At 38.8% G+C, this 14,805-nt stretch overlaps 2 protein-coding genes across 2 annotated transcripts in view; both read right to left on the bottom strand.

The window, feature by feature from the left end:
- The window catches only part of LOC120625022 (lutropin-choriogonadotropic hormone receptor), a 74,714-nt gene extending 74,040 nt beyond the window's left edge, over positions 1-674 (bottom strand). The window contains 1 exon segment of the mRNA XM_039891931.1: positions 496-674. Within this exon segment, the coding sequence (XP_039747865.1) occupies positions 496-674 (179 nt within the window).
- Positions 675-5,945: 5,271 nt separating this feature from the next.
- On the bottom strand, positions 5,946-10,999 carry LOC120625020. The gene is made up of 5 exons (XM_039891930.1): positions 10,930-10,999; positions 9,990-10,102; positions 8,130-8,232; positions 6,842-6,996; positions 5,946-6,430 (listed from the first exon to the last, which is right to left on the bottom strand). Exons 1-5 carry the CDS (start codon positions 10,997-10,999, stop codon positions 6,362-6,364), a joined length of 510 nt encoding a protein of 169 aa, XP_039747864.1. The 3' UTR covers positions 5,946-6,361.
- Positions 11,000-14,805: the final 3,806 nt, after the last annotated feature.

The following is a 14,805-nucleotide window of genomic DNA, read 5'->3' as shown; positions in this document are numbered from 1 at the left end:
TTGTGGGAATCGAACCCACGGCCTTAGACTAAAGAAGCTGCCCGCTGCGCCAATCGGCCGTCAAAATAATAATAATCTTCATCATATATTATAGTGACAAACGTGGAGCCAAACTTTTTACTTTATCCTTTTCAGGTACACGTAATTTTTAAACCTTGATGTATAAAAATTTTTCAAATATTTATGATCCTACTTCCTACGTGCATTCGGAAGTGCGACGGTAAAAGCTGTAAAAAAAACCGATAGAGAAGACTTCAACGCGCTCCACCATCGACTACGCGGATCGATCCCTACGTCAATAAACAAATACATCGATGGGTCCCACTCGCACTAAACACGGTCTAAACTTGCACCTCCTTCACATTTAAGATTTCGATTTTGAAGTATGGTAGTGTTTGGACGGTGATTAATAGTACCAAAGTTCCTTTGTACGTGTACGTTTTAAAAGCTAGATTAGTACAAAAGTACACAGTGAAGACTGCTGGTAGTACTCACACGATCTGTAGTCGCTCGTGTAGCGGTGGAAACTGCTGCAGGTGCGCCGAGCGGCAGGCGAGGCGAGCGCCCGACTCGGCACACGAGCAGCGCGGCCCGGCAGCAGGGCACGGCGCTGACAGCGCGCCCGCTGCCGTCAGCAGCGCCGCTAGCAGCGCCGCCAGCAGCGCTGCCGACATGCCTCACCCCGCACACGCCGCCGTACGCCGCCCGTCGCACGCGCCGCGCGGGGCCGCACGCGCCATCACAACCGACACGAGCACAACCCTCGCTGATAGTAGCCCCTGCTTATAAACACTATAATTTTTACGCTTTATTTTTAGGTATACACTATTTTCACTCGTAACATTAAAGGGCTGCAGTTTATTTTTACGAAACTTTATTTGTATTTTGCACTTTTAAGTCAAAACACAACAGCTGTGATCGACTCGCAAGTCACTTGATACCGCGCGTCAGTTTCGCGTGGAGCGGTACACGTCCTAGCACAGCGGCGTCGCGGCGCAGACTGTCGCGCGGCAGGAGGCGGTCGGCGGAGGCCTGGCGGCTGGTGGCAGGCTGGTGGGCTGGCGGGTTGGCCGCCGGTGCCACTGAGTCTGGCCTGAGACCCGCCAGCGCGCCGCGACGCTCTGTGCTGTTTCAAAACTCTTAACTAAACTAAAACAAACCTTAATTTTATCTACCTTAATCTAAGTAGGTATGCCCCAAACAGCGTTTTAGCCGACTTAAAAAAAAGGAGGACGTTCTGTTTTCGACTTTTTTTTTTGTATATGTATTTGTTACTCGATTACTCCGCCAATTATAAACCGATTTCGATGATTTTTTTTTTGTTTGGCACGTTATACCTTAAAGGTGCTCCCATTTTAATTTGGTGAAGATTTATTTGTAAGGTCCCTCACCTTCGTGAAATCATTGGAAATCTTCAAACATTATAGGCAAATATGCATCTTTTTTCGAAAAGTACCATATGGTCAACGATAAAAAGTATTACACGGGTTGCGCTTCGATTGTAACAAATATTATGGCTGCGAAGCAATTTATGCTAATTTTTTTATATTTTATGTATTTACAATAAAAAAGCTGATGTTGATGTGAAAACAATGGGAAAAACAATATTTTGTAAAGGGTCATGACCAGTTGACATTTGGCTACTATAACTTAGATAATTGTAAAACTATCCGCTAAAAATCGGGGTTTCATCCAAAAAATTTTTAAACAACTTTTCATCGGTATCTACGATAATGTAGTATGTAGCCGTACGTAGTGGGTGCACAGTGGTCGTAGTTTGAAGCAAGTCACTAAGTAGTTTATTTTATTTTGTAGTGATGGTGTTTCCGCGTATAAGTCAACCTTTTTTTTTGGCGTGGTGGAAATACTTTATTGCTACCTCCAACCCAGGGCAGGACGGAGGTTATTTGGGGCTCCCTCCTCTAAAGTATACTAATACGAAAAACCACCACGGCATGTCCCTCTTGTTGGCTTTGTTAGACGCCCGGGGAACACCGTTGTATACCTCCCAGACGACGTATAAGTCAACCTTAAAAGATAGATATATGCTGTCCCGGACTTTTAAAAGGGAACAACTTTGTTATATATGATCTTATTGAAACTTTAACCTTAACGGTTACGCAGCGCAGGGAAAAAACCCTGATTTTAAAACATTCTTCATTGATGCTACGCTCCTATTAATCTTAACGTAACGACATATACAGCATATACCCTATAGCCTTCTTCGACAAATGGGCTATCCAACACTGAATGAATTTTTCAAATCGGACCAGTAGTTCCTAAGATCATCACGATTCAGCAGCGAAAACTTCAGCTTTATACATTAAGTATAAGATGAGTAAATAAATAGAGTTCTTAGTAAAATTACAGGGCTCTGTTACACTCGGACAAAGTTACCCATACCAGACATAAGATATCCCAGTTCACTTGAAAACTTACAATGTGAAATGTAAATGTCAATTCTTACTCCTATTTGTATGGTAGCTCATTTTACATTTTCTGTTAGTAAGTTAAAGGTAATCCCTCATTGATCTATAGGTTATCATGTGGAACTACGGATCACGAGGCCCTGGGTTCGAATCTTGGTTGCGCCGAAAATAGAATAGTTGAGTAGTAACAATAGGAAAATTTTCCTCCGAGCGGGTGTTCGTGCTCGGGGACCGAGGTCTGAACATTCATCTTTGGAAGTTGTATAAATATAGTAAATTTTTGTGAAACTTAAACGCTAGCGCGATGCAGGATTTTTGTTGCGCCATCTAGTTCGGTAATGTGGAGACCGCTACATAGGTTTTTAAGTTTGCCTTTTAAAGGTTTATCAGAATCAATGCCCATGTCTAGAGTTATAAATTTGGCGGTGCCAGCCAACCTGCTGCCTCGGAGGGCACGAGGCGTTGGTCATGCTGGTAATTGAAATGAAATTTATTGTTTAAATATTAGTCATTTTACAATAGTGTTGGGAATCCTGAAGTAAGTTTAAAAATAAAACCTGTGTCTCAGGGTCCCCGCTCTCCTCCGTATACATTTATCTATCTTAACATAGCAAAACAAAGTATAATATAATCTAACCTATAATCTAACATGCTAATAATAGTGTGTGTGTGTGAGTGTGGGTATGTTAGTGTGTAATTGTGTTTGGGTGTGTGTTTGCGTGTGTGCACATTAGTGTGTGTGTGGTTGTGTGGTTGCGTGTATGTATAGAGTTTCTAGAAACATACTTGACGTTTCAAAAATGCTTATATTATGCCTACTTGAGATATATGCAATTGGAATTTTTAATTTTGAATAATAAGTGCTTGCGTGTGTGTGTGTGTTTATCAACTAAATTTGCAAATTCAAGAATTCCTCGGTATCTTTGTAATTTAACTTGTTTAGCCAAATAGTTAATGCAGTCTTGCATTGAAATAGCTGCGTATAATTTTAGGATTTTATTTAGTTTGTTATATAGGTAAATTGATCGACTTTTAAATTGTCTACTGGCAAATTTAGCATTACATGGTAAAGGTCTATGGTATAACAGCGTGGTTACTTCTCCTATTTCGATGAGATTTATCATATTTAGTTGAAAATAAGCGATGTGTGCATTGTCGTGGTATATTTATTTTTTTATTTCATTAAAACTATACAGAACCCTCATTCAGTTATAATTGATGTACCAAGCAGATTGCCTACTTGAAGGTTTCAAAAGCAACAGCCCTTCAAACCGAGACACGGCAAAGCTGCTTGGGGACAAAAGGCTCTGTGAGTGTGGCAGTATTACCCGTTTTTACTAACGACGATTAATTTAATACCTCAATATGTAACGACTAATCTACGGAGATTCCTAGGCATACCTCAACCGTTCACCAATAGTTATCATATAAGAGTAGGTGAAACGTTTTTTTTTTTTGTTAGACATCGTCTTAGGCATTCGATTAAGCCGATGCCTAGGTTTCATGAAAACGGGCATATGTCATCTACATAAATTTTATAAATTTCCAACAATCCAGTCGAAATATGGCAAATAAAACATGTTATTTTTATTAAAATAATATATTTACACCCTGACCTGACTAGAAAATATTATCTACAAATTTGTCATTCGGTACATAATATGAGATACTACTTATAATTATCTAGAACTAAGTGTGCCTGGCGCGTTGCAAGTATTCCTTGTTATGTTAATTAAACAAAAAAAAAGACGAATGTTGAAATTGGATTGATGAATTGAATTGAAATGATACATTTTCTCGAATGTGACAATACATAAAATATGATTTAACAATAAGTTGAGACAACATTCATGGTCACTCGCGGACCATAGCAGTGGAGTACTCTTCATATATGCAAAAAACACTGCCTACCCCACAATCTTTATTTACCTCGGAAAGGTGGAGGTTTTTTTCATTATATCTTTCTGCTTTGTGCCTACCCGGGTCGAAAACCCTGAGAACATAAGGACTATACCAAAAATATTTCTTGGCCTTACTAAATCCCCTAAAGCAGCGTACCTTCACACCGCATTAAGTCTGTTGTTTTTACAATGTACCTCTCGCGCTGCTCATTTAAATACATATTATAATCCTTTAGAACAATGCTTAGGAATAGGTCTTCGGTGTCAGAGGAGTAATAAAAAATGGTTCGAGTTATCTTTTCTAAGCGACCGTAAGCGCCATCTAGTACGACACAATAGAATTTCAATATACTTCCAAAGGAGATAGTTACCTACAGTGCTACTAGGTGGCGCTTATAATAGTTTTACCTAAGGCAGGGGCAAGCTAAACTGCACATGGGCCACGATATAGGTAGCAAATCCTGTCAGTTTTGTAATTCTATTAAATGCATTACTAATATAAATATTGTAAATATTGTAAAATTATAAATTATAAACAATATTGTAAACATTGTTGATCGTTACCAACTCCCGGCGTCTGTTATGCCTTCAAAACATCTCTACGAAGTAAATTAATTTTTACTTAGTATTTATGTAAAGGAGTTTAGGGAGTCGGTTTCTCAAAAGTGTTTTTGATGTCCTCTTTTTGTTTCCTATGGGAAATCATAAACAGACATCTAAAACTCAAACTCTAAAACCTTGTTGTTTTTCAACAGTATGAAAAGGAGACGGTACAAAATTTTAGAATGTTTAACCAATTCTGATGGTCTAAATCCACCAATTAATCTTTATTTCAGTAAAAATATTATTTTCACCAAGAAATATACCACCCTACTCATGGAAGGTCTTCTTTGACAGAACAAAATTTAACACGAAGTTTCATGCCAGATTCATTTGACGCACGGGAGCTCGTTTCAAATGTCAGAGCGTGAAAAAAAACTGCATAGATTATTCCTATGTCATATTTTTATAAATGGCTAAGTGCCTCAATCAACGTGATCTATGCGATGACGTCAATCTTACATTTTATATGAATAGCTAATGGTCGTAAAAGATAACTCTACAATACGCGGGCAAGCGAAGGACACTCTTACATCTCGTTTATGCACTAGAAATTTCTGAAGATTGAATCTAATAGGAACAAAAACAGTGCGCGCGTTCTAAGTTGACTGGGCAGTCTTCTTTGGGGTGGAATTCACATTGATGCATGCATTGTGGGATGCGCAAACTCCGACAGTTGGAGTTTAGGCCGGTCAACTTAGATCGTGCGATGTATGAGTGATAACAAATCTCTAAGACTAATGAGCTACAAATATACAAATTGTTAATAATTAATTAGTGGCACGAGGTTCTATCCCCGTATCACGTCAGAGGGCAGTTCTACGTCTACTTGGTCATACAACCAATACAGGCGGGGTTTGTATTCCAAAAAGAGCAGGCTATCAGTTATAAGATAAATTAATGGTTATATTATAGGGCCAATAATTATATACGGTATTGTGTATTTTTTATTAAAGCATTTTTAGTACCATCCTGGAGTTAGAATGTTGGCGGTTTCAACCCCCGTGACTCGGAGAGAGCGTAAAGCCGTAATTCACGCTTATCATTACTAACTAGTGGTAATACTCGTTAAAGCCCACTAATCCGCATCGGAGCATCGTGGTGGGTCTAAAACCGTATCTCCTATGAGAAAGCAAAAGGCAGATGAGGTAACTAATAAATGCTCCAAATCATATCATAATAATTCATTTAGCTTGTAGTTAAGTAATAATTTTCGATTACTTTTGTAACCTGTTGGAATTCTTAGTAAATAAATACAAAATAGCCTCAATAAATATATCTCAGCAACTAATCTACCCTCCCGACTAGTGAAGCGGCCTTTGCGGCAACAGAACTCCGCGCCACTTGCCCCTAGAGGCTTGATATGTTCCATGCGGACGCGCCCGCTGCTCCACATTACACTGGACGTAACATGCGTACAGTCAAATGACGTCACTGCGTCAGCAACCTCTCTAGCAGCTCCTGCAGTGCCAGCGCCTTTGCTAGACGCCGCCGGAAGTCCTGCAATAAACAAATAAACAATGAATTTAAAATGTAGTAAGTAAAATTATTTAATATTGTATTAAGGACGCCGTGTGGTGATGGCAAATCAGACTACAGTTGTCACAACCACTCCTCTTGACGCGGTTGTTGTACGAGGCGACTAAGGGAATAGAGCGGAGAACGGACAGCAGCTTCTTCTGCGCTACTACTATCAAATACTGCGGTCACCAACAAAGTCCCGCGTGGTGTTTTGGGGCAAATCGTAAATATCCCATTGAGTGAGTACAAAACATGGTTACATGAAAAAACACAAAGGGAGCATTCCCAACTTTGTTCCAATGCAACAGGTTTTCCATTAATGGGGCAGCTAATCTTACCGGCTCAGTCCGCTGAGTCTTAAAATATGCCATGGGGTATGTTAACACTCACCTGGTGAAGCCGCGGGCCGAGGCTGGGTTCTCGCGCCGCGAACATGGCGCCGCTCATGAGGCAGAGCGCCTTGCCGTTCATGGGGAAGCGTTCGGGGCGAGCGCCGCGTCTCGCTGCCCACTCGCCCACCTCGTGCCGGCTCCACAGGCGCGGATCTGATGACAAAAAACCAAGTTATGCACCCGACAAGAACATCTATGTGAATAAATACACTAGCATTTCTTCATATGGCAGTAGGTCAGAATTAAGAACATACAGCCATAGTTTGGAGTATCGCCTAATCTAAGGAGACTCCTAGGCATACATCAACCGTTTACCAATTGTTATCACCCTAGGAGTTGGTTGGTTTTTTTCTATAGACATCGCATAAATCAATAGGCAGTCGGTTTAGGTGATGATTATTAGGTTTAGAGAAACGGGCATTAGCTATGTTTTACTCTTTGTCTGTAAGCACTCCTTTATACCATATAGCGGTGATTAGATTGGGTAAGACTTTTCTTTACGGATTACCAAGTTCGATCCCCGGCACGCACCGCTAACTTTTCTGGCTTACGCGCGTTTTTAATTTAATACCAGCAGTAATAATATCACTTGTTTAAACTGTAAAGGAAATCATCGTGAAACCTCCTTACCTAAGAGTTGTGCATAATGTTATAATGTAAAATATTGAGTTTGCTTTATAGTCACTTGAAACATGTTTGTAAGTCAGAACCACAAATATTTTATCCTAACTTAGATGACCGGGATTGAAATTATAGAGGCCTACACACACACTTTAAAACTTGTGAGATTAATAAAATTGAGAGTAAGTACATCTGACTTGCACTATGTATTCTTATTGAAGTCATACTTCTTTTGACGCGTTAGTGAAAATTTATGAGAGAATTTTTTTTACGAGCGCACACACCTTCACAAAAAACCGACACCCTGAAGTTAGCTATAGTAAACATTTTAGTTTTTCAGAAAGTACATTAAGGACAGTGTACACTTTCAATTGTCAAAGTCTGCGGGCTCATTCCGGTGATTTAATTGTACAAAAATCTCAAATTTGGATGTTGAGTGAAATTAGGTTGTTCGATAATGAGATAACTAGATAATGCGTTATAATAAAACTCTCAATGTATTTATTACCTTTTTCCTATTGTTAGCAAAATATTAAATTATTAAAAACATTTTTATCTTGTTACGCCAAAGAAGTATAACTTCTAAAGCGTGTACACACACGTTATTTTTTTTTATTTTTTTTCATTCGTTCTTACAATAGAATTGGCATCGACGCGTGTCTTACCGAGTGGAAGGTCGTCGTCGGCCGCGCAAGCCCATGCACCGCACGCTCCCAACCGCTCGCCACCGCGCACGCGTTCGCAGGCTGCGGGCGCTGGCATGCTGTGCTGCAAACACGAACAAACACAGCTGTTATCATTAGGTGCTAAAACATGCTGGCAGGCCTAAGCCATTTCTGAAGCTCTAGTGAAAGTCTTCGAATGAAATCGCTAAAAAGGGAGCTTTTAAAGCACTGTATGTAGAAAATGATGTGGTAATACATAAAAAAAGATATATTTTCTCGATATAGTTCCTTTCGGAATTCAAAACGTATTGAAATAAAAAAAGTTTAAGGTAAATGAGTCCCAAGAGCGCGAACCTCTTGTGTTCGCAGACTAAGGCGGTTGTCCCACGAGAAGGTGTGAAGCGTAGGTGTGCAGCGAGTAAATTGTGGATAAAAAAATAACACCACATTCCCAAAGAGATTCGTCTAGTAATTAGGTTTCTCGTACGCTAAATGATAAATAAGGTTCAAATACCCTACTATTATTAATCTCTTCTTAGATTTTTATATATTATAAGCGCAAAAAGTAAAAGATCCACCCGAGACCTGCACCCACGTCACGGTCAGGAAGAAGATCACTCTTTGCACAGTTATTGTACTGATCTAGAGGCTGACTCAACTGACTTTTGAAAAAGGCGGATATTATGCGCATTTTTTTTTACATTTACATCTAAGAAATGAATAGGTACACCAGGGATTTTATCGTATAGACTCAGATGGCTACAAAATACTAACTATAATATTTTCAGTTATAAGTTGGTCTTTTCACAGAACTAATGAAAAAAATCATAAAATATAACACGGGTCGTGCAGAGACGCAAGCCCTTACGAACTAATGAACCGAAAGTAAGACCACTTAACAAATACAACTATTTGTATTCTCGGAACGCTTATCTCAAATCTGTGATCGTTAAAGCCAGATGCCAAGGACGGTGAGCGACTATTACCGCATCCTGTTACATTGAAAAAAAAAAAACAAGCTGAAAGAAAACATCCTACGACATAATTACATAATGGCAGCCATTTTAATCCGTCATTAGTACGGACGCGTGACCCACATCCGGTTTCCGGCGACATAATGGCAGATTTTGAATGGGCGTTCGGTTTCCGCGCCGGGCGCCGTGTTCAGCGTTGTATTCTCATTTCCCGATTTTTGTGTGCAACGGATTTCCGATCACATTGTTGAGGATTATTAGCGCAGGGCTAAGGACTGCCCAGTGATGGCATACATTGTAGAGGCTAGGTGGCTTGCGACCACACCAATATGCTTGTAACCCGCGGACCTCAGATAGAACTTCAACCTTAAAGCTATATCTAGCTGTATCACTAAGGTATCATCCTAATCGGCTTATATAATGCGATTACGTCACGTAATGATATGATCTGATGATTTAAGTGTCAATGGTGCGAAATCTTGAGTTAGTAGTTTAAATTTAATACTGCTATTTTTGTCCTACTTTTCTGTGTAGATCAGGATAGCACTACTAAATTCAATTGTTCATCTTAGGTTTTGGATTAGAAGTTAATTTCGAAGGACCTTAACTTTGCACCAACAGAGCCATTTCGACGATGGCAATTTAATTATTAGCATTTTATTGAATGGTATTAAAAAACAATAACGGAATCGATTAATAATCTTTTTTCAAGTCCATGAAAAAGGAAACATTCGTTTACATCTGTAATAGAATAAAAAGAAAGTACCTATACCTATGGGGGCGGGACGAGTTCAAACCTCAGCAACTCTATCTTTTCTAAGTTGTGTGCGTTTTTAGGAATGAAATGTCATTGCTTTAACGGTGAAGGAAAACCTCGGAAGCAAACCTGCATATCTGAAAGCTCTCTAACGCGAGTGGAGCCCACCAATCCCCACTTGGCCAGCGTGGTGGACTTCAGCCTGACCCCTTCTATTGTCAACGTAGGAGAGGACCCGCGACCTGTAGTGGGTCGGTAATTGGTTGATATTATGATGAAGTTAAATATGTAGGTCCGTTTATGTAATGAGTACAGTAATAATAGGGTGCGCGTGTGTGCGTATGTTTGTGTTTGATGTACTCGTATGTGTTAAAGTGACAACTATTCATTCGAATTCCAATGTGTTTCTTCTATGGACAGTTTTGAGAAAAGTTGTTATTGCAACGCAAGTAGATTCAACGATACAAATGTGCGTGGTCTGTCCTTTATTCAACGTACTCGTATTTATGATCTAGAGATATTCCTTTATCCCTTGAGATTTGTATAACACGCATTTTTCCCTGATATCAGCGAGGGGCGGAAGCGCGCGCGCCTTGTTCCCGCCAAACGGACGGACGTTCCATAATCGAAATCGACACTTCCGCTGCCGTTTGTAAGTCTTTATGTTGTTTGCTTTATGGCTCATTGTTCGCCGTAACAGGAGCCTTCGGACAGATGCTTATGGCGGCTGCGGGGCGCGCGCCGCGTCTTCGATCTTTACATAAGTTTAATTAACGAAACTTCTTTTTCTGCACATCTATGCGGAGGAATATTCCGATATCAAAAACAAAAGCAATCAATACATCGGGTATTGAAGTTTAACATGCATGCATTCAATACAATTACTTTTGTATAATAGACAAATAACGTATCGATCGTGTAGCATTACAAAAAACCTGCCAAGTGCGAGTTGTATTCGTTAAATAGATAATAGGAAATTTAGAAACAAATATTTTAACAAAAAACAATAAAGGATGAAAACTGATAAGAATTCTGTCAAGTATTTATTTAAGGCTGGCTAATTATTTACGCAGAGGATCAGCCTGGCTGTTCAGCGCGAATACGCAGCCAGCATTCGTGGCACCATTCCACGCACTCATGACTTGCACTGAAAATAGTTTTAAGTTGGACAAACAAGAAGCAAATTCCAATGCGGAAAGCATCTACTTTCTCAGAGTGGTTTAAATTTTCCCTGGTTTAAATGAAAGGATTTAGATTTTTTCAATTTTTTTTTAAATATATAAACTGTTTTTGGGATGATTATATTACTTTAATGCGTATACTCAACTCCAACAGGGTTTCTCCAATATGCAGAGTATACGAAGATGCAACTAATTTGCGTCAATTTCCCCGTGTTATAACAATTTGTATAACTGTTCTCTTTTCGAAACACAGAATACAGACCAAAAAACAATCGCCTGAGGGTACCATTGTCAAGACATTCCCGCCATTGTGTCTGACGCCGGAAGCGCGCGAAAGTCGTTACGCGATTACGACGATGGCGGAAACGCCGCGCGCCAACCCACCTACAGGGTGGTTTTATCGTATACGGAAGTATGGGGAACCGAACTCGGGTTTTGATACTTGGTCAGGGTCCCGTACGAGTTAGCCTCATTGCTTCATCTCTTAAGTCAGTCATTTATAAAATTCTTATATGTTACTATTTAAGCTGTAGGACGTTTCGCAGAAATGGGAGCCTAGGATATACCTAAACCGCTGACCCGCCAACACAGCCTGGCGGAAGTTGTCGGCGGCTTCACGTCTTGTATACCTACGCCCTACAGGAATCAAGTGCGGGCGCTAGTCGCCGACGTGATTCTCACAAAGTTATAGGCTTTTTTTTTTGATATACACATAAAAAGGTATTAAAAAAAAAACCGGTTCATTTTACGAGGACTCTTATTTAAATCATCCAAAAAGAAAACAGGCTGAATTTTCGTTCTCCTTCATTCTGTTCGACGTCGATTGAATTCAGGACATCGTATTGCCTAAATTGGCCCTATTTATATTTGGCGAGGATCTTCTTAGTTGGAACACTACCACCAACTTCTCGTAGTTCGTTAAGTCTCTATCGAAATGTATATTTATAATAGTTACTACTTAATGCATGCTTGACACTTCGCTATGTATCTACCTATGTAGCGGATAATGATTGCAATTATATCTAAAACTGTAAAAGCTTCTCAGATATAGTACAAAGAACACCCTGTACACTCGCAGCCGGCGGAATGTGGTTCCAACAAACAACAATCGACCAGCGCCATTAGAGCCTCCGTCCACGACTGCTTTGAAGTATTTGAAATCAGTCGGGAAAAAACTACTGAAACGTTCAGTATTTACGGCATTCATTATATCTTCATTAAATGGGATAAATACTAAAAAACACTAGATAAACCTTAAAATAAATTACCTACTTATAATTTCAAATGAAATGAGGATCATCGAAATCGGTCGGGATTTGACGGTATCTCCGTCAAATCCCGACCGATATATGCAATAACATTATAAAAAAAATGTAGTAGGTACGTTGGTTTGATGACCATCCTATCTTTATCCGAAATCAGCGATAATAATATTAAATACAGGCGGGGTTTTTAAAAATTAAAAATTATAACTTACGTTATATTTATTAACACCTGCGAATCCTTTTCTTTTACACTGCATTAACTTCACTTTCACTATTTTTTTACATTACATTCCTTGCAAAATGCAGAACAGTTTTAACCTAATCAATTGTGGTTTAATTTCTATACTTTTAAAAAACACAGCGAAATAATAAACAAACGCCTGCTCAACCAGACACGTCGAATACTGACAACTGCCAAATCACGAATGAAATGTAGAATGAACGAAAACACAAATTAATGCAAGATACCGCTAAATTAAGTAGTAAAAAACATCGTATATCCTCGAATGCGCAAAAGAGTTTCAACCATAACACATTGCATGAAGGTTTATATTGCAAAACGCATTACTTGCAAATAGCAACTTTCGGCGTCGGTTTATGGCGGGAGCCGGATGCGGGTGCGGTTTTTATTACTCTTTCGCACGTTTGAATCGACAATGGAAAGAGCGAGATGCAAGATTGTTTTTGAGAATCAATAATGAATTCACGCATCCTGTTCCTGTCAGCATGTGGCTCTGAAACTAATCGTTTCCGCATCGGTATACAATTAAGAACAACTTATATGCTATATTCCTAATTTTGAAAATAAGGCTCTATTGGAATCAAAATAAAACATGTTTTACCTCATATTGTACTGAGATATTTTGATTCTCTAGTTATGCTGAATCTGTATGAATATGTAAGGGCTGTTTCCGGACCCTCATGCTATTTACAGTTTCCCGCCAAACTTATTTTTGGAAATGGCGGGCGACATTAAGGATTTTTTTTGGCTCGTTCTAAATAAGTGCTAAATTAACAGTTGACGGCTTTTGTGTTACAGTGATGGGCGCTATACTTAGTCTTAAAAGTTGAAGGACAGGGGTTAGAACCCGGGGGATAATTTGGGAATTTATTTCTGATATTTTAAATAGAAACCGTTAGCCACACTACCATACTACCGCTTGCTGCCACCTAGACTGCATAATTACTTACAAACTACTACATAACTTGGTATGATTGCAGTCAAGCGCAGTCAACTGAAAATAAAACATTTAAACGCGCCTTACCGTGCCGTCACGGTAAGTTAATAATGATTGATCTACATAATAGGATCAAAAATTTAACAGACTTCAATATTAATATCTAGTTATAAGTAGTTACCTAAGTATACCTATTACTTAATTATTTTTCATATCTCATGTTCGGAAAATTGGCGTTCTTTATCTAAACTGCGCTTGGAAAACGGTGGTAAAACATTCAAAAAGGGAATTCAGAACAGCCAATCGTCGCTTAGTTTACTATATGGAGGGTAGAGGTAAGGAGGATCATCTGTGTATATGAAAAAGTGTCCGTCAAAATGTATTAAATTAGGATGGCGCCACATTTGCATCAAGGTAACTCTTAAAAGAAGCGCCAAATATTGTTAGAGTAGTAGGCTTGAAAAATAAACAAGGAAGTAAGGTTATATTTACCACAATATTTTGTACAACGTAAGTTGTTGAAATTCTCAATAATTAACTACTTTAGTCGATAATGACATTTTTTAACTCGGCATACTTCAATTCATCTACGATTGCTACATTCATACCATACCCTGTGCATCCACCAGCGCCATTGTGGAGGATTTTTGAACTGTTATTTAGCGCATACAACTGGACACTTTTTTAACTTTTCTCCCGTATAAGATGACTCTCCTTACCTCTACCCTCCATAGTTTACTATGTCTTTTATGTTGTTGTTTTTTATTTGTACATTTTAAGACAGGCAAAGAACATTGACCATGTGGCTATTGACAAACAACAGCATAGGGAAACGAAATGGTTAATTTTGCTAAAATTGAAATAATTTACACTAAAATTAAAATACATATTGGTATGCTGATTAATAAATATAGCCTGCAAAAAAATAGCAGAAATTATTTTCTTAATGGAAAATATTGTTAAATTACAAAATAAAAAGTTATATGTTCAAACTTATAGTACAATAGAACGCAATGAGACTTTAAAGTATTTCCTCATGAGTAATCGTCTTCGTGTATTTTAATCGACTTTCGTGAATTTGAAGCTAACGCAATAAAAATAAATAGTTACAAGTATGCACTAGTAGATTATGAATCAAGTACTGTAATGTTGCATTTTACAGTGCAGGCGATATTAGACGCATGAGTTTTAAGCTAATGCATTAATAAAGCCGAGAGTGTAACATGTAATATAGGTACCATACGCGATTAATACGAAGATTTTCATCACACTTGCGAGGAAAAAAACAGTATAAACTTTAAATACGTGCTCAGAAAATAAC

Source organism: Pararge aegeria, chromosome 7, assembly GCF_905163445.1.
Source record: "Pararge aegeria chromosome 7, ilParAegt1.1, whole genome shotgun sequence".
Taxonomy (NCBI): domain Eukaryota; kingdom Metazoa; phylum Arthropoda; class Insecta; order Lepidoptera; family Nymphalidae; genus Pararge; species Pararge aegeria.
Note: the sequence above shows the minus strand (reverse complement) of the source record. Positions and strands in the feature narration are given on the sequence as shown.